Source organism: Sminthopsis crassicaudata, chromosome 2, assembly GCF_048593235.1.
Source record: "Sminthopsis crassicaudata isolate SCR6 chromosome 2, ASM4859323v1, whole genome shotgun sequence".
Taxonomy (NCBI): domain Eukaryota; kingdom Metazoa; phylum Chordata; class Mammalia; order Dasyuromorphia; family Dasyuridae; genus Sminthopsis; species Sminthopsis crassicaudata.
The window spans coordinates 61,053,239-61,072,590 of record NC_133618.1 but is presented as its reverse complement, the minus strand read 5'-3'; the positions used below and the strand labels follow the sequence as shown (position 1 = coordinate 61,072,590).

The 19,352-nt window shown below is 37.1% G+C and overlaps 2 protein-coding genes across 2 annotated transcripts in view; one reads left to right on the top strand and one right to left on the bottom strand.

Annotated features, from left to right (window-relative positions):
- Window positions 1-6,208, top strand: part of CMTM3 (CKLF like MARVEL transmembrane domain containing 3) — a 36,893-nt gene extending 30,685 nt beyond the window's left edge. Inside the window, exons 4-5 of the mRNA XM_074286541.1 lie at window positions 2,704-2,824; window positions 3,823-6,208. Of these exons, the coding sequence (XP_074142642.1) occupies window positions 2,704-2,824; window positions 3,823-3,851 (150 nt within the window). The 3' untranslated portion in view covers window positions 3,852-6,208. The remainder of the gene's footprint in view (window positions 1-2,703; window positions 2,825-3,822) is intronic.
- Window positions 6,209-8,058: 1,850 nt separating this feature from the next.
- The window catches only part of CMTM4 (CKLF like MARVEL transmembrane domain containing 4), an 87,424-nt gene continuing 76,130 nt past the window's right edge, over window positions 8,059-19,352 (bottom strand). Inside the window, exon 4 of the mRNA XM_074286540.1 lies at window positions 8,059-18,394. Coding sequence (XP_074142641.1) covers window positions 18,230-18,394 — 165 coding nt within the window. The 3' untranslated portion in view covers window positions 8,059-18,229. The remainder of the gene's footprint in view (window positions 18,395-19,352) is intronic.

Here is a 19,352-nt window from a genome sequence, read left to right as displayed (position 1 = left end):
CCTGGGCCACCCCCATCCCACAATGAGGCCCTAGAAGACTACTGAGGATATTTAAAGTATTTCTGAAGGCAGTGTGGGCTATAGGGTTTAACAGGTATTGATGGGAGGATGAGGTAAAATACAGATTTCAATAATAAATGAAGGGCTCCATTTTAAACCAGCTAACAGACAAGTAAGACATGGTCTGTGCCTTCAAGAAATGGAGCCTAGGTGGAAGAAAAAGGCAAAAAATTAATGGGAGCAGTTTATGTTCTTCATGTCTGTCCAATAGCTTAGAACCAATAGTTGTTTATGAGTTATAAGAGAAAGGTAAGAATGGACAGAATGGTTTATGGAGAAGAAACCTGTCCTGGGTTTTTAAGTAAAAGTATGATCTGGCTAGACTAAGTAGAAAGAGATAAGGTAGATATTTCTGGGCAAGAGACCTATGTGAGCAGAAACACAGACTGACTCATGAATGTGCAAGGTGGATTTGGGACTGGAGAAGTCTAAGATCCAAAGAAGAAATTCTTTACTCCTCCCTCTCTGACTTCTTTGCTGCACCTTCATCTACATCATACTCAATAATGTTGTATATCCTCCAAAGCTCTGTCCTGGCCCTTCTTTTCTTCCTCTATACTATTTCATTGGTAATCTCATCAATTCCCATGGTTTCAGTTATCACCTCTATGCAAATGGATTTAAGATCATTTATCTAATCCTATTCTCTCCCAATTTCCCTCAACTCTTCACATGCCTATGGGACATTTCAAACTGGATATCTCAGTCATCTTATATTCAACACATCCAAAATTGAACTCATTATTTTCCCCAATTATTTTTTCCTAACTTCACTATTACTATTTTATAATTTAATTTTTAATTTTAATTTTCAGTTCCAAATTCTCTTCCTTCCTCCATTTCTCCCCTTACCCACTGAGAAGGCAAGAAATATGATACCCATTGTCATTGTGTGTGTGTGGGTGTGTGTATAAAGTCATGCAAAACATTTCCACATCAGCCATGTTGTAAAAGAGAGAGGGAGGGAGGAAGACCAAAAGGAAGAAAGGAAGGGAGGGAGGAAGCAAAGAAGAAAGGAAGCAGGGAGGAAAGGAAGGAGGGAGAGAAGAAGGGAGGGAGAGGGAGGGAGAGAGGGAGAGAAAGAGAGAAGGAGGGAGAGAGGGAGAGAAAGTGAGAGAAGAAGGGAGGGAGGGAGAGAAAAGAGGGAGAAAGAAAAGAAAGAAAGAGAGAGAAAGAAGGAGAAGAAGGAGAAGAAGGAGAAGAGAAGAAGGAGAAGGAGAGAGAGAGGGAGGGAGGGAGGGAGGGAAGGGAAGGGAAGGGAGGAAAAGAGAAAAAATATATGCTTCAATCTGCACTCAGAGTCCATTGTCTATCTGGAAATGGATGTTGCTAGGTCAAAGAGTATACATGCTTTTCTCTGTTACTGTTGAGGGTCTTAGCATACTCATAGTCATTATCACTCACAGTGTAGGTGTCATTCTCATCCCCTTACTTGTATCATCATCCCCATATCCAATCAATTGTCAAATCCCGTTGTTTCCTTGTAACATCTCTTCCATACTTCTCTTTTCTCTTGACACTGTCCCCACCTTAGCAAAGGCTCTCATCACCTCATATTTGTATGACTACAGTAGCCTGCTGGTTGATCTGGCTTCCACAGATCTTTCCCCACATCTTTCCCCAGACAAACCTATACTTAGCTGTCAAAAATGATCTTCCTTAAGGGTAGGGCAGGCCATGTCACTCCCCTATTCAATAACTTCTTATCACCTCTAGAGTCAAAAATAAAATATTTTGCTGACATTCAAAGCCTTTCATGAGCTGACCCCTTCCTACTTTCCCAATCCTCTGATGCCATATACACTGTGATTCAGAAACACTGGACTTTTTTCTGTTTCTCAAAAAGCAGTCCATTCAACAAGACAGGCATGGCTCTCTTCAGCGATGAAGAGAGCCATCTACACCCAGAGAGGACTGTGGGAACTGAGTGTGGACCACAACATAGCATTGTCACTCTTTCTGTTATTGTTTATTTGCATTTTTGTTTTCCTTCTCAGGTTTTTTTTCTTTCTTTCTAGATCTGATTTTTCTTGTGCAGCAAAATAACTGCATAAATATGTACGCATATATTGGATTTAACATATTTTAACATATTTAACATGTATTGGACTACCTGCCATCTAGGGGAGGGGATGGGGGAAAGAGGGGAAATTTTGGAATAGGTTTTTCAAGAGTCAATGTTGAAAAATTATCCATGCATATCTTTTGTAAATAAAAAGCTATAATAATAATTTTTTTAAAAAGTCCATTTCCTGACTCTAATCATTTTCATAGAGCTCATACTTGGAACACTTACTTTTCCTCCTTACTCCTATTTCCTGGCTTCTCTGGCTTTCTTTAAGTCCTAGTGAAAGCCCCATTACAAGAAGCCTTTTCCAATCCTCCTTAATCTTAGGTCCTTCCTTCTGAGAATATCTTCACTTTATCCTGTATGTATCTTATTTGTATGTAGTTGTTTGCATGTTGTCTCCCCCATTACCAAGACTTGTGTTTGGATGGTTTGGGGCCTAGTTTTTTTGGCCTGCCTTTGTATCCCCAGCTCTCAGCATAATGCCTGGCAAGTAGCAGATACTTAATAAACACTAACCAACTCTATCACTCTATGTTGCCTAGCTGTGTGATCCCTACCATTGTGTCCTACAGGTCTTTGGCTTCATTGCCACAATCGTGTATGCCTTGGACTTCTACATTATCTTTAACGATCTGTCTAAATTTCTCAAACAAGGAAATTCTGCCAATGACCCAGAAGCTGAAAAATCAGAAGGTAGGTGGATGCATCTGTTTCATGATCCTAAAAAATTCTCCTAACATATATCACTGAATAATACTTGCAAGTTCTTTGGCCAAAACCCCATGCCTCCATCAGAGATGGGATCTGTGCTCCCCCATTTTCACCTCAGGGAGCAAAGAAGGAGCAGCAAAGATGGTGAAATATATCAGAATTAGGAATTTCTATAGGGATCCATTTGGGGAAGGGTGTGTGTATGTACACATACCAAGAAATAATTTTAAAGCTAAAAATAAGACATAGCAGACACTTTGTTTTGTCCCTTTTCTGCAGTCTGCCTTTTCATATTTTATAGAATTAGAGCACATTAGAAACACATTAGAAAGAACTGTGCTGATGGCCAAATCGGCAAAGTAGAAAGAACTTGAGGCTCGTGGGTCCAACAGAAGAATTCAGTTTGAATCGGTTAAGTTGGCTGCTCACGAGTAATGTGACCTTAGACAAGTCACAACCTCTCAAGGCTTCAAGTTCTTCCCATGAAAGTGATACAGATGGTTCCCAAGACTCATTCTGTGAATGACCTCAGAACAGGTTAGAGCAGAGAACACGATACTTGAGCCAGAAGGGATATTAGTGCATGATATAGAAAGTTGGAACATACAAAGATAAAAGGGAGAAAAGATTTTAGGAATCTTCCAGTTCAAATGCCCTCATTTTATAGACGAGGAAGAACATTTACCCAAGGGTAGTAAGTCACAAAAGTACTGCATCTCGGACTTGGAAGAAAACTTTTCAAAGGTATCTAGTCTAACCCATACTTGATTTGAAATCTTCCTAAAGTATTTATGGAAAATGGTGATCCAAAAGAAAGCAAAAAGGTGGTTATCTGGTGTCTTCTTGGAAGAACCAAGGGAGGCAGTTTGTGGCTATTCTAAGAGGAGCTCTCCCCATCTCATCATCCTTTGAAGCTGCTGACTTGTCATTAGCTAAAAAATCTATTTCTGAAGAGATTTTTTTTTTTCCTTTCATTTCAGAGGAAGACTCCAATTCTGATTCTGACTGATGACTGGCCGGTCGGATGATATTACTGAGCAAGCCACCAAGGGAATCTCAGTGGGCGCTTTACTTTTTTAGCCTCAAAGTGCACTGCCAGCCGGGAATGAGGCTTTTCCTCTTACGCTGGACATTGCCTCTCATTCCTTCTGCATTACTGTTTGTTTCCCAGCTGGCTGTGGCTGCAGGGATCAACCCAGCTCTTAACTCTCACCCTTCTCCACTCTGTCCTCTACAGAAATCCTAAGAGGTTGTTGCAGTCTGCACGCCTTCCCCACATCTAAGTGTCTTTTCCATATCAGATTTCCTTGCCAGCCTTTGGTTAGTGGCGCTAACTCAACAATCCCAAGATTTAAACTTATAATAATGGAGAACTTACTTAACACAAATGTCTCTCCCAAACCATTGAGCCATTCAAACTTCTGTGTCAGAGGTGAAGGCAATGCAATGGAGGCCTTAAGTCTTTCAGGTCCCACAATGCCATGTAAAGTCTTGCTACCTCAGTTTTTACCACACATTTTATATATGATAGTATCTATAGGGGAAAAGGTATTCTTGAACCCCTTGTGGCTTAACTGTCCCCAGGAATCTATTGCAACACACGCAACCTTGCTCATAAAAAGATTAATATTTACAAGGAGAGTTCCATTTTCTACTATCAGAATATTCTACCTCCTATTGCCCCCTTGAGAAAGAGGAGGAAAACTGAGGCTTAGGGCACTTACCCAAGATCACAACAGGAATCACATTTGTCACATTTCTTTTCTTTTCTTTTCTTTTTTTGCTGGGGCAACTAGGGTTAAATGACTTGCCTAAGGTTACAGGAAGTGCTAGGAAGTGTTAAGTGTCTAAGGCCAGATTTGAACTCAAGTCCTCCTGATTTTAGGGCACCAACTAGCTGCCCCATGGAGTCACATTTGTTAAAAGATTATTTTTCTTAGGTGGCCATCTGCCTTTAAGACTTGCTCAATCACAATGGGCAAAACAATTAACTTTTCAATGCCTCCAAGCAACTCTAAGACTATGTTGCTGATGAATTATTAATCAGCTTCAGTGGACAACTTCCACCAAGTGAGAGGCATACACTAATTAAGTCACAGGTTTATTTTTCACTGACATAGCAGTCAATAACCATTATAAAGCACCTATACAGTGTACCACAAACTGCTACATGGACAGACTTCTCTGTCTCTCTCCCTTCCTCTCTTTACCTCCCTTTTCCTCTCCCTCTCTTTATTGCCATCTCTCTCTGTCTCTCTCTCTCACACTTTTTCTGTCTCCCCCCCACCATGAGCACACACCATGTGTGTAATCACACATCATGTGGGTAGGCACTCACACACATGCACGCACACACAGACACAGCCTTAAAGCAATACCCACTCGAGGCATTTGACATTCTGAATAATAGTTGTCTAAGAATCTATTATTAGACAGTTCCTTCTTTTCTCCTTGGTCTCGGTATCTAAGGACAATTCTGACATCTTTCATTTCAAACAGTAAATACACCTAATTCCCAATGTGAGGGATGTAGTTCTAATAGACTTAACCTAAAGAAGTGAGCTATCACCCTTCAGAAGAAAAGGACACCATTCAGCCTTGTATAAAACGGATGACACAAATACCAAAGACTTCTCAGAGCAGGAACGGCCTCAGAAACAAGGTGATGATGAAATCTACCAGCAGCTTGCATTTCTTTAAGACTCTAAGGCAGTGGTCCTCAAACTTTTTAAAAAGGGGGCCAGTTCACTGTCCCTCAAACTGCTGGAGGGCAGACTATAGAAAAACAAAAGCTCACACTCTGTCTCCGCCCCTCAGCCCATTTGCCATAACCCGGTGGGCCACATAAGCCTCCTCAGTGGGCCGCATGTGGCCCTCAGGCCGTAGTTTGAGAACCCCTGCTCTAAGTTCTTCCTCATTACAGCCCAGGGAATGAGGTGATAACAAGTATATATTATCCCCATTTGACAGATAAAGAAACAAACTCAGGGGAAAGAAAATCGCAACAGAATCACACGATGGCTGTTGGTAGCCAAACCCTTGTTCCAAATGGGTGCCTGCTAGCAGGCTAGGGGCACTCGGGGGCAGAGAGGATCAAAATACTGTGGAAACTACACGTAGCCAATGACCTTCTCCAAGGATGAGAAGGACTGTCTTAAAGCATTTCAGGAAACTGTGATATTGCATGTATCTCTCTCTCTCAAACAAGATGTAATCTTTCAATACATTTTATATAAAATTTAAGCCTAAAAGCTTTGCAATTAATATGAATGTTTAAGTGCCTCTGATTTAAAAATTTTCACTTGTTAATATACTGCATGTCTATCCATGAAAAGTCAAGATAGATTAAACCAGTGATTACTTGGTTGTGTCTGTGTGTGTACAATGCATAAATATACATACACAGATGTATAATGTGTACATGTATACTTGTATGTTTATATATATAGGTATATGTATGTTTTTCCCGCTCTTTGAAAATGAAGTGTATTCTCTTTGCTCCCCAGGGATAAATGTTGCCTGGAAGTGGTAGTAGATTCTATAGTTAACTTCTAACCACAACAACTTGTTTTTTCAGCTTTTCTGAGTTTCTGGACAGCATACATTTTAGCCAGTTACATAAAAAAATGTCCATAATTGATACTGTCTTGAAGAATATGCTTCATATAATGTCATCGAGCTTAGTCCTGTTCCAAGAAGGATAAGCTACCTCCTATGTGATCCATAACTTCCTACCTTAACCCTCTGGGCTGGTGCCAGTGGTTCATCATTAGGAAATCATAGGATTTAGTGCTAGAAAGGACTTCAAATCAAACAAAAGCTGGACAAAAGCAGCAGGTGCTGGTAGGACTTCCTGCCACAAGTATCTCTCCACTCCAATCCATCTTCCACATTCTGGTCAAAGTGATTTCTAAAATACAGGTGTGACCTCATCAACCCCCATTTCCACTTAATAAACTGTATTGACTTCCTATAGCTTCCAGGATCCATATAAAAATCCATTTTAATGTTCAAAATCCTTCATAAACTGGCTCCTTCTTACCCTTCCAGTGCTCCTCATACCCATCTCCTCTCCACATAATTTGTAATTTGCAGTGAATTGGCCTCCTGCCTGTTCCTGACTCTAGGCATTTTCATTGGCTGTGCCCCATACCTAGAACTCTCTCCCTCCTCATGTCTGCCTCCTAGCTTTTCTGGTTTCTTTTAAGCTTCAGCTCAAGTCTCATTTTTGTAAGATGCCTTTCCCAGTCCTCCTTAATCTTAAGTGTCTTCTCCATGAGAAACCCCCAATTTTAGTATCTAATTTATGCACAATTCTAGTATTCTCATTAGACTTTCAGATCTTTAAGAACAGGAACTATTCTCGTCTTTTTTTTTTTCTTTTTCTTTTTCCCCCCCCTAGCATTTAGTACATTGCCTGGCACATAAAAGGTACTTATCAAATGCTAGTTATCACTCTGACAAATGTCATTAACTATAAATGTCAATCAGTTTCTATCCATCAGCCCATGTGACTTTGTCAATCAAGAAATAAATGACTTAGAATCTTATATCCCAGAACTACTCACAATTTGATAGTTTCTGAGGCATATGTGCAATCATATTTACTATGTCCTATTGGTGTTTGCACCATTAATCAGGATTATAACTATAAACCAAGAGCATGACCATCCTTGCAGTGGCTAATAAGGTAGTCCAAGAAAGAAATATATCCTCATATGATTTAGTGAGTACCTAAATACTTTAACCAATATGGGTTAGTTGGGGTCTCAAAAGAATTGTAATATCTGTTAATATGTACCTTCAAAAACAGACTCTTTGAGCTGTTCCTCAAGAGTTCCATCTAGCCCAACTTTCCTAATATTCACAGATAGAGAAAGTGAAGGCTTGAGAGAATGGTTTATCTTGCTGTAGTAGAGAGAATCAGAATTCAAACTCAGGTTTTCTGATTGTTAGAACAATATTATTCCACATCAGGCAATTATGTTACCACCTAAAATAAGTGCATCTTATGTAAATTCCAACTTCCTTGATTTTTTTCTGGGCAGCGTCAGTTTAGTCAATAGCCATGGCAAGCATGCATGGTGCCCTTCTTCTCCTTTCTATGTTCTAGATAAGTTTGTTTTCCAAGCATCAAATAGCCTTTCAATTTCAGGAAATGGACCTTTTAAGGAGGTGCAGGACGAAGAGTAGATTAAATGAGAGAAAAACATTAGTTTTTTTTAATCATATCCATTTATTCAACAAGAAATTCTTCACAACAATTTCATACAATACTTATCAGAGATTAGTGTTCAGAAAATTATCTCCCCCTACATACAAAAATACAGATTTTACCACTATGAAAATGATCAAGACAAGGACCATGAAAACTCATGAAGTTCGGCATCTTCATATATCAAAAGCAAGACAGTAAAAATGTGGGTGGGGAGAGCAAAAAAGAAAAAGAAAATCAATAAACATAATACTTCATTTGAAATCAGGAAATTACCAAAAAAACAAAAAAACAAAAACCCTTCATATTGTGCCCTTTTAAAAATATATAACAAGCAAAACACATTATTTTTATTTTAGAATATCACATACTAAAAACATTCAGAATTAAAAGTAAATTTGAATTTACTTTTTATTATATCATTATGAAATTACAATCCTTCAACTTCAGCTGTAAAACCAGGGAAAAAAAAATACAACCTACAACAGTTTACACTCAGAAAATTAAGTTTATAAAATGAATATTGTCTTGGAAATGTAGGATGCTTGTACCTTTAAACTGTTCTGAGAGAGGATCAAAGAAATATATCATTCGCAGAAAATAGAAACTACATCAAAGTTAATTTTGATCCAGCTAATAGTATTTCTAGAGGAAAATATATAATACGGGTTTAAACCTGGGTAAGTAGCTATGGAAAAACTATGATGATTAATTCACCATTTGACTTGACACTTTACCTGATGTAAAATACCTACAATTACTTAACTTTGACCCTTCTCTTTCTCATTTCCCTCCAAAAGGAGAAAAAAATTGATACTTGAGGAAAGAAACATTTAAAAAATATTTTTCTAAAATATATTTATGATATTTCTGAAAAAAATGATTAGCATTGCTTTGCAATGGCTTGGCCATAACTCTAAAATTTTTCCATGGTTAGACAAATGATCCCACACAGAAGAGGAAAAAAGGATTCTCCAGCAATTCATCTTCTCTTGAGAAGATACAAAAACAACCAAGCAACTTATTTTACCTACAAATTTAAAGCCATTAAAACCTTCCATGAAACACAGTTTGACTTCAAATGGTATGTTAGAATCTCCAACTGGTTAAAATTTCCATACTTTTCTCACAGAGGGGATGGGAATAGCACTGATAAGTAGAAAATCTGATGGACTGGGAGGTGAGGAGACTTCAGTAGTTGTTTCAGCTCTGCTACAAACTTGCTATATGAGCTGAGCAAGTTACTTCATAGAATCTTGAATTTGGAAGAAGCCCTAGAAAGCATCTAAACCAACTCTTCCCTGAAGCAGAAGACCTCTACACTGAAAATCATATAGTGTTCATTTGGTACCACCACAACCCCATACCCAGCAATGACAGGCAAATCACTAGCAAATGAGATGAGCTCTGGACCTTGATCTTTCCATTACCTTCATGAAGCAGCTTTCTAGGACTTGATTTCCCCTCCTCTATACACTGAAGGATTTAGACTAAATAGCTCTGGATTTTCTCAGCTCTATCATTCTATGGAGATGAAAAGGGCTAGATTTGACTCTTAAGAATAAGCATTGGGGGCAGCTAGGTGGTGCAGTGGATCGAGCACCAACCCTGAATTCAGGAGGACCCAAGTTCAAATCTGGCCTCAGACACTTAACACTTCCTAGCTGTGTGACCTTGGGCAAGTCACTTAACCCCAGCCTCAGGGAAAAAAAAAAAAAAAAAGAATAAGCATTGCTTTCTAGCATGACTTAATTGAGTGAGAACTTTAAATCCTGAAGAAGATACATACATGTGTGAAAATCAGCAGTTGTCCTTTTCTAAACGCATTAGGAAAAACAGCTATATATGTGGATTTCAAACATGGTTCCAAAAAAATCTAATTGAACTGATAATTATTTCACATAAAAATGTTCTTACCCTTAGTTTTGCTAAAACAAAATGAGGGAAGGGGACTGAGAAAGCAGGAGAAAGGGTCAGTCCTTCTGAACTAATATAGGAGGGGGAGGGGGAAGCCTACTAATCTAGCCAACTAATTCACAAAAGGAAAATTGGTTAAATATTACAATTGGAATCAGTGAAAGCAATATTAAAAAGACAAGGTCATAAGACCATGCTACAAAAATAGTGTTTACTGACAATAAATTTACATCTTTTTCATCTTCATGATTAACAAGTGCTTATCCGACAACTTGGAAGGCACTAAAGGTGAAGTAGTTACTTTATATTTGTTTAAAAAAACATGAAAAGACAGAACAGTTATCAAATTTTCAAATTAAAACACAATGAGTAATAAATAGTTTATTATTTTTGTCATGGGTTCCTGAACCCTTTATAAACCTCAACATATACAAATAGTTTCACTTCCTACCACTTTAATCAGAGGAAAAACTGGGCCCAAATGGACATAATCTAGATGGTAACAGGCCTGATTCCCTCTATGGTGTACAAAGAAATTTGTTTTCAACAAAGGGGAGGATTTGAAAATGCATTTCAAAATGGGTCACAGTCCGAAACAAGAATGAAACAACTTATTTCTTTGGAACTAGACAAAGCTTACAAAGTAACAGTGATGAAAAGCAGCTTCACAGGGTTTCCATCTAGCCTCGCTCAAGTTGGACTGGAACCTAGATTGGGGGAGGCTGCTACAACCATCTTCCTTCCCCTTGCAAAGCATTGCTACCACCGCTAACTTTGGACTGACCAGTTCACACTTGTAAGCACTGATCATTTGCAGTTGTCATAGGCTGCAGAAAGGAATGAAGTCATTTTTGGAATACTTTTATGCAAAGGTAAGAGAGACAAAAATCAAGGCAGAAACACAAAGAAAGCAGAAATAGGAAATTGATTCTTTATAGAGATACCAGGATTAAAGTACCTCTTCCCCCCCCTCATCTGAGCTTCCCACTTTCCAAAATAAAATTGGGATCTTTGAGGGTGTTTAAAATATTAAAACATTAATTATTAATTACTAAGATCTATTTCCCCCATGCCTAAACCAATGAGATTTTGCTATTTCTAGATTAGATTACATTCTCCTCAATACCTCCAAAGGAAAAAAAAATTCATGTTCATTTATCCTTTCATATTTTGAGTGAAGTTATCTTGAGAAATTTTGGGAACCAGCCCTAATTCCAAAATACACATACACAAACTGCTATTTAAAATAAGGCTCTCTAGCGTTAGATAAATTCAACACTTTTGATAACCCATTGTTTTCTTTCAACAAAATCTAGAAAATAGAGTGATTATCATAACTATATCCTAAGATTCCTTGACTTTTGTCTCTATAACTCACAATTTACAAATGCTACCAACCCAGGGAATATTGAGCTAGCAAATGATATGAACATAATGTATATTTCCCATCAAAGAAGTGTAAACAACAATCAAAAACAATATAAAATCCATATACTACCCAAACTCATATAAGTTAAATTTTATTGTAGACAGCTAACTACTGGTTCAGAAATTGTACCAAAGGGGAGATGAGGTGAGAAGCATTTTCCAGCCAAAAAAAAAAAAAAAAAGAAGAAGGAAGGAAGGAAAAGATGAAGGGAAGAAGGAAGCAAAGGAAAGGAAGGAGAGGGAGTGAAGGAAGAAGGCTCAGAATGAGAAAAATTAAACATTTATTATCCAATCCTGCTAAATCATTCAAGCAAATTAAATTTGTCATCTAAACTCCCAGATTTAAAATAGGAGCATAATGCTCACAGCTTTTGGAAATTATACTATTCAGTATATTTGAGCAACTAAATACTGTGACTATTTCTAAGGCAGTTTCTTAAAAATGTAAATATATTTTCTCAGTAAGGGAGTTTTTATCATTTTAACAATTTGAACCTTACTGAGAAAAGAAGTTGTACACAAAGTTAGAGGAATTCAGTCTTAGGTGTGGCCCTTAAAGCATTCAAAAAAGGCACAGAAAGTCAATCCTGATGATACCCTTCTAAAAGGTGTGGGTACCCAATCTGGTCATGGTTGTAGTCTGTCAATAACTTTCTAGTACAGAATTATCTCACCTAAGGTTGATTGCTTCTGAGAAAACATAATGTTTGAGCAGAATGATGTTCAGGGGAGCAATAATTCATAAGAACATTTTGAATAGCAGATTGACCAAGAGCATTTAGTTACTCTAGAGTTTCCTCAGATCACAATGGCATTTGGTAGCAATATTTTACCTGGGTTCCTTTTATTGACATGAAACTATAGTTCAGGCAACATAGGGCTAAATGTGTCTGTACTAAGCTTTGTTGTGATGGCTCACCTGGAAACTGATCCTACAAACAAGTTAATAATATATAAAGATTTGAGACATTTATTTCTTTCTTAGCTTAGCTTCCAAGAGCACATATAGGCTGCTTTCATTTAAAAGGGTAACACAAAGTAGAGCAGCAATCTAGAGTGGTAAGAAAGCTGGTCTCAAGTCCTAGATCCGATGGTCAATGGAAAGATAAAACATATATTAAGCACTTAGGATGTCCCAGGCACTATGGCCTTAAGCAAGGCACTTCACCTCTCTCTGGTCTTTCCTCATCATATAAAATGGGAACAGTAATTTATCGATCCTTCCTTACCAGGTTATTTTAAAGAAAGTTCTTTGTAAAACCTTCATGAGTTCCATGGTGAAAAGGGACCTAAGAGGGCATCTGATCCTACTCTCTCATTGAACAGAAGAAAAGGAAGTTATTTGCCCAAAGTAAGAGATAATAAGGAGCTCCTCAGCTCATCTGATCTTAAATTCTTTCCACCATGTATTTGTGGTAAAGAAATTTGAGTTATTAATATTGAATAGGGAGAGACATAGTTTCTTTGTGTTTAATAAAGGAAAAGGAGGTAATAACCTCAGATAGCAGGAAATCACACTAAAATGTCCCCGTGCTAGTACCATACTTAAGCACTACCTAAGTATCTAGAACAAATGAAACAACAGGACTATTGAGAGGGTACAAAAAGAATTTCACTTAATCCTGTTACCTCTTAAACTATTGCTCCGATCTATTTAACGTCATTTCTTTCTATGAGATAATCCTGCTGCAACAGTTTAATTTCAAGGTCTCATTTTATTTCTCACAAAAGATAAGGAGAAATGGCAAAACAGGGTTACCAAGTGGGAAGTTATCAAAACTGGTCTAAAGTCACATGCATTTTTTATTCTGCTACTGAGATAAAATCATAGACAATAATGGAAATTCTGAATCTCCTGAGATGGGACAAGAGCAATTTTGATCGATTCTTCTAGAAAATGTGAAGATCTAGGAACTCTTCTTCAACAAAACTACAACTTAGGATCTAGTGTACCCGAATACATAGAAATTTTAGCCTGTGAGACTTACTTAATCATTATTCAAGGCTCATAAAAACAATAAAAAAAAAAAAGGACTAAATGGTTCCCTTCCTTTACGGCTGATTCACTGTAAATGAGACTTCACATATTTGTACAGACAAAACACTTCATGCTTCATCTCCACAGAGACCATCTGTGGTTGAACCTAAGTCTGAATCACACAGGAAGATGGAATGAAACTCCAGTCTTTGAGACCACGAAGCAGTTTCTAAATGAACCAAAGTTATATTCCAAGTATCCCATGCAGTCTAACATGGAGGGGCAAACAGGCATCTGTTTAGAAAAGGAAAAACATCAGTCAAGGATGAAGAAGAGTGGGCATTATCCCATGTTAGATTGATTGTCTCCTTTAGAACTCTTCAAGGTTAAACATATCTAAACTAAACAAATCCACAGAGACGTGGGTATTTAGGAATGGGAACCACTTCCCTCCTCACTTCTTCCCAAACAACAGAGATGTTCTGGTTGAAGATGTACCATTGACCAATACTGATGGCAACCCATCTGCACACAGTTCTTTCGGAAAACAGAAACTTTCCTGTTGTTTTTCAAAAAAGTATTTCATTTAACTTATTTTGGATTGTACCCAGTTTAAGTAATTTTATCTACAAAAGTATTTCTATTTCCTTAACTTTATTTGGAGCCAAGAATAACCCAACATGTTTATTGAAACCATTATGATGTCTCTAGACCAAAAAGAGAAAGGGCATTCTTCCCATCCTGCAACAGTCTAAAGACAGACCAAAAGGAAAAGTTATGCGGTGTCATTTGGAGAGGGGAAAGAACTAGAAGATATTCCCATGAGGGAAAAGGAGAAAAGTATCTTTTCCATTTTTTCCATGAAAATAAAAGTATTTTTATAAATGACATCTCTAATGACCAATTCATAGTTTGTCACTTCTAAAGCTATGTAAAGTCCCACATTCAGAATGCCAATACACTGTTGAGTCAATAGCAACTGAGAAATTATAAAAGAAACTGGAGACTATTAAAACTGAACTTAACCTCTGATGCCACACTTGTCATCTCAGGAGACAGAAAAGCATAACCAAAGCTTCCTTCAACCTTTAAACACCATAACAAAAATAAGTTCAGTCTATGATTTGTGGGAAATAATAAATTTAAGAAGGTATCATTATTAAGATTAAAATTTATTCAAATGCAGGATTTCAATCAGCAAAATATTGATTTTCAGTTTCAAATTTACATATGGCCTTCATTATCTGTTTATGAGAATTATAAGAAGTACTAGTGTGTTACCTTCACCCTAATTTATTTTATTGACCACATGCTCCATATTTAAATTATGATTATGCATTATGTAGTATTTGAAATTTGTTTTATTCTTTCTGTTCACTAATCAGTTACAAGGAAATACATAAAAGCCATGTAGTTTATTCCATGGCAAAATGGATTTTCAAAATAATTGTTAAGAAAATAAATACTAGTAAAAATTAATTCACTGGTATGTAATTATATACTTAATAAATTCTAATTCTATAATCTATCAAAATATCAAGACTTTCCATAGACTGTATTCATATTTGTAATGTATCTAAACTCTATTTGCAATTTACTTCATAATCAATTCTCTCCCTTCCTCAAATATAAGAAAGGGACATCATCCTGTTTTTCCTAATGGTAAACTGTATATTTTCAAATCACTTGAGAAAATTCTAGTAATAGTCCTGTCTGGTATTTTCTCTACATTGATTTCAAAGATAGCTAAGAACATAATTAATAGAAGAAACTTGAAAATAAACCCCAATTAATGAAAAGCAACAAGTCAGAACGATCTTTTAAATGAATTTGAAATTAAATAATGAGTAAAGAGGCCCGATTCTATTCTTCTGAAAAATTAAAAACCAAACAAACTGATAGAAGACTTAAGCACATGGGAGTCCAGTCACTAGTTGCTTTCTCTGCATGTTTGCAGTCAAGGTGAAATCAAGTTGGGGAACTAAAAGATCAGATCAAGATGTCACAATCTTCCTAAAGTCATTGTTAAGAAAATTAAATCAAAAAGTTGTCAAGCAAACTAATATTACTGAGGTGAATTCACAGAAGAGTGGAGATAATAAGGGTTCTTCAGGTATGGAAGACAACACAATTGTCCCCAAGGTTAGATGTGATGATTTTGAGACACTGCATGTACTCTTTAAGCACAGGATACACAATAAATGCTTATTCAATAATGGAACATCAAAACTGAAGCAAAATGTCATATGAGGTCCTGAAAGTTAACATTAAATGGACATACTTTTAAATACAGGAAAGCCAGACTTGATATTTCATAAGCCAAAAATGGATAATTTTATCAATCTCACACAATAAAATCGTACTAAGCAAAATAGGCAATGAATGAAATGCATTTAAATCATGCAGGCTAACAATGTGTATATGTTGTACACAGGCATATATGCTAATGCAACACCTGCTAATACAATCGTATACAGGTGAAGCTATGCACTAAATCTTTCAGTAAATGAATGCCAGAGATAACCCATATTTTAGGGAAAATTCAGATTCTCTGAAAAGCAGTAAATGTTCTTTTCCTTGGCAAGTACCAAATGTCAAGCTGGAGAGAGATTTGTAAACATTTAAAGCAATCCAAACTATGACAATACAGCAAATTTAAGATCCTCCCCACTCCATAAATATAATCTTTAAGAAAAGACCCAATACTTTGCATCAACTTTTCTGTAAATTCCAGAATCTAAACAACAAACAAAACTTCAATAGAACTTTCTGACAGTATTGTACGATAGTAGCTTCTCTTCATAACATATGAGCTAAAGCAGTGGAACTCAAAATTTTTAAATAGGGAGCCAGTTCACTGTCCCTCAGACTTTTGGAGGGCCGGACTATAGTAAAAACAAAACCTCACATTCTGTCTCCGCCCCTCAGCCCATCTGCCATAACCCGGCGGGCACATAAACATCCTCAGCAGGCCGCATCTGGCCCAGGGGCCCTAGTTTGAGAACCTCTGATCTAAAGCCTGTGATAAACTGTAGTGACTTTTGAGTCAAAGAAAGAATATCCTTGAGGCCAAGAATGTATCTTTGTATCTCCCCAAGTGCAAAGCACAATGCAATGAAATTAATAAATAGTTGATGAATGAAAGAGTGAACAATAGTGGCTTAGTTCTTTGAGAACTGACAGTCTATGTATGTCCTGATGTTCTAGTCTTGACTCCTGGTGGAATGAAAGCAAACCTGGGCTCTTCAAATCCAAGTAAGCAGAGAACAATTTGGTAGGTTCTATAGCAAATCAAAATCTTTTTGATTTTGACTAGGCTCAGAGTCAGGCTGTACATCCGCTGTCTAAGAACCAGTCAAATGAAGCAGACAGAGGAAGACTCATCACCAGAAGGAAAACCACAAGGAAATGAACTTTTTTCAGCAACAGAAACTTATGAAGACTTAGGTTAAGGCATAGGATAGGTTGCATTTGCAATCAATTAGAGTTAGGACCCATACAGATGCAAAATCATGCATCCCAGCAGTGTAGAAAAGGCATAGTATGTAAGAGAAATCTCCATTTAAATATAATTGTTAAATTAACTGGATATCCTCAAGTCTTTCTGAATGAGTGGGAGCATCTTTTTCAACCATATTTGGTCAAATGGTCATGCAAACATTTGTAATCAAAAGAAAATATATTTCACTATATGTTAACTTTTTTTTAAGTACCATCATATACTTCCATAACCTGAAAGACCTTTTTTGGATATAACACACAAGAAAAGAACTGATTCTGGTGTGGTATAGAGATGACACATGTGCAGTGTATATGATATTGTAATGTATGTGTCTATACATATACAGAGAAATACACAAACATCCCAACTATGATTAATGGGATACGTTAATGTGTTTTGGCTAGGGGACTGCATTATAAATTTATGTGAAAATTCTGTAAATTCAGCCTCACAGCTGAATTAGTAGAAATGTGAGGATTACGTACCCCATTCAGACTCAGATAGTTGTTTATAGAAAATGTTACAGTAACTTTCTGTCATGGTCAGAAATAAAACTAGCCTTACCAATACAGAATTCATTATCCCAACTACTAGGTGCTTTTTATCCTCAGGATATTACCACTGTTTCATATCTGTACAGTCTAAACCCAAGAGACACTGCCTGATTTCTGTCCATGCTAAGTAATTTTCAGTTCCACAGTTTGCTTCACAATTTGTCTCAGCATCCACAGGTCACAAAAATGGAAGACAAGAACTAAAGGGTTATGTTGGCAGTCAAACATAAGCATGGGCTGTGAGCAACTATAATAGTTCTCTGTCCATAGTGGCCACTCCCATGAAGGCTGACTGACTTAAAACTGGTGCCATTCACCCCTTACCTTATTTTCTTGGTAATCACATTTAATTTAAACTTGAGTTACATTTTTCACTTGCCCTCAAATTCCTGATCTTATCATGAAGATATCTGACTGAATGTTAGTTTATAATTAAATCACACACAATTTGTACACAGAATTAAGGTTAAAAATTGAAAAAAACAGCCATCATAATACTGTGGTCACTTCAGAGCACTTCCATCTTAAGGGCCATTGAGATCTCTGGATTTTCAGCTGGGACATCCGATGGATTAAGTGAAGCTTCTTAATAATATTGCTGTGAATGTCTGCCAAGGCCAACTATTTTCTTAAGAAGGATAAAATTTAAAAATGTATGAAAAAGTTTGATATGATGAAATAATGAAGAACGATGGCAAAAACTTGGGGGAAATCAGGAAAGGGACGAGAGAGGAGGAAGTTTTTTGTTGGTGACTTCTCTTCTCAGCCCACATTCCTACTCAGATGCTCCTTCTCATGTGTCTAAACGCTGTATCTCAGGACGGCTATCCACGTCTCGTGATTCTGTCCGTGCACGAATGTATTCATTGGTGCTCTGCTGTCGAATGTTCATTCTCCATTTCTGCACAGCTAAGAAGGTATTTGCAGCATACACTGCTGTTGCCAAGAAGCCAAAAACCTAAAAGAAATACCTACTGTAAGTTCCCCAAAGCATGTCAACTGCATATCAATTCTTTGGACATGAACATGTCAAAGAGTACAAGGTACTGTACAAATGAATTTTGTGCAGGCTTTCCTAATGACCCAGTTCAATGATGAATGGTGCTACCTGTCAATGTGCACTATTGTCAATGTAACTGTAATGTCAATTACATTATTACTTTTAGACATCTCAGAGCAAAAGGAAGTGGTAACTTTGATTAGATTGTGAATAGACTGTCTTCTGCCTTTTTTGTTATCCCCAGTGCTTAAGACAGTACTTGATAAATGTGAGCTATTACTATGTTAAGGAGAGGGGATACAAAAACAGAAACAAAATGGCCCCATATATAGGAACTTGGGATCTATTTTTACTGTGTCCAGATCTATGATTTCACTGGTGCAGGAAAATTCTGGCAGAGAAACTCCATCTACCAATGCAGGTAGTTCTATAATTTATCATGTTAAAGAGTTTCCTGGGCACCGAGAGGTTAAACAATTCATGGTGAGTTCTAAAGCTATACTATGTGCTGGAAATGATGCTTGAACCCAGATCTTCCTGACTCCAAAAATCCAGTAAACCCCTTAGAGTTCATAATATATTTTATTTCTATCAGATCAAATGTTGCATAACAATTTCTTTTTATTGTATCTTTCAGAGAAAAGGATAACAAAGTTATATGTTTCAGTATTAACATAGCACTGTATCTGAGGAGCATCACAGTATGCTGTCAGGTAGCTGGGGCATTAGCCCAAATTCTACCACTTAATAGCTCCATGAACTCTGTTTTGGCCCAAATTTCCTTCTTTAAAATGACTGAGTTACTTTAGAAAGAAAGGATTCCTAAGGCTCCTCCCACCTCTTTTCTGAAATGCCAAGGTCTCTTCAAGTGCCAACACTTTATGTTCTCGGAGCTCTTCTGGCTATAAAATTCAGT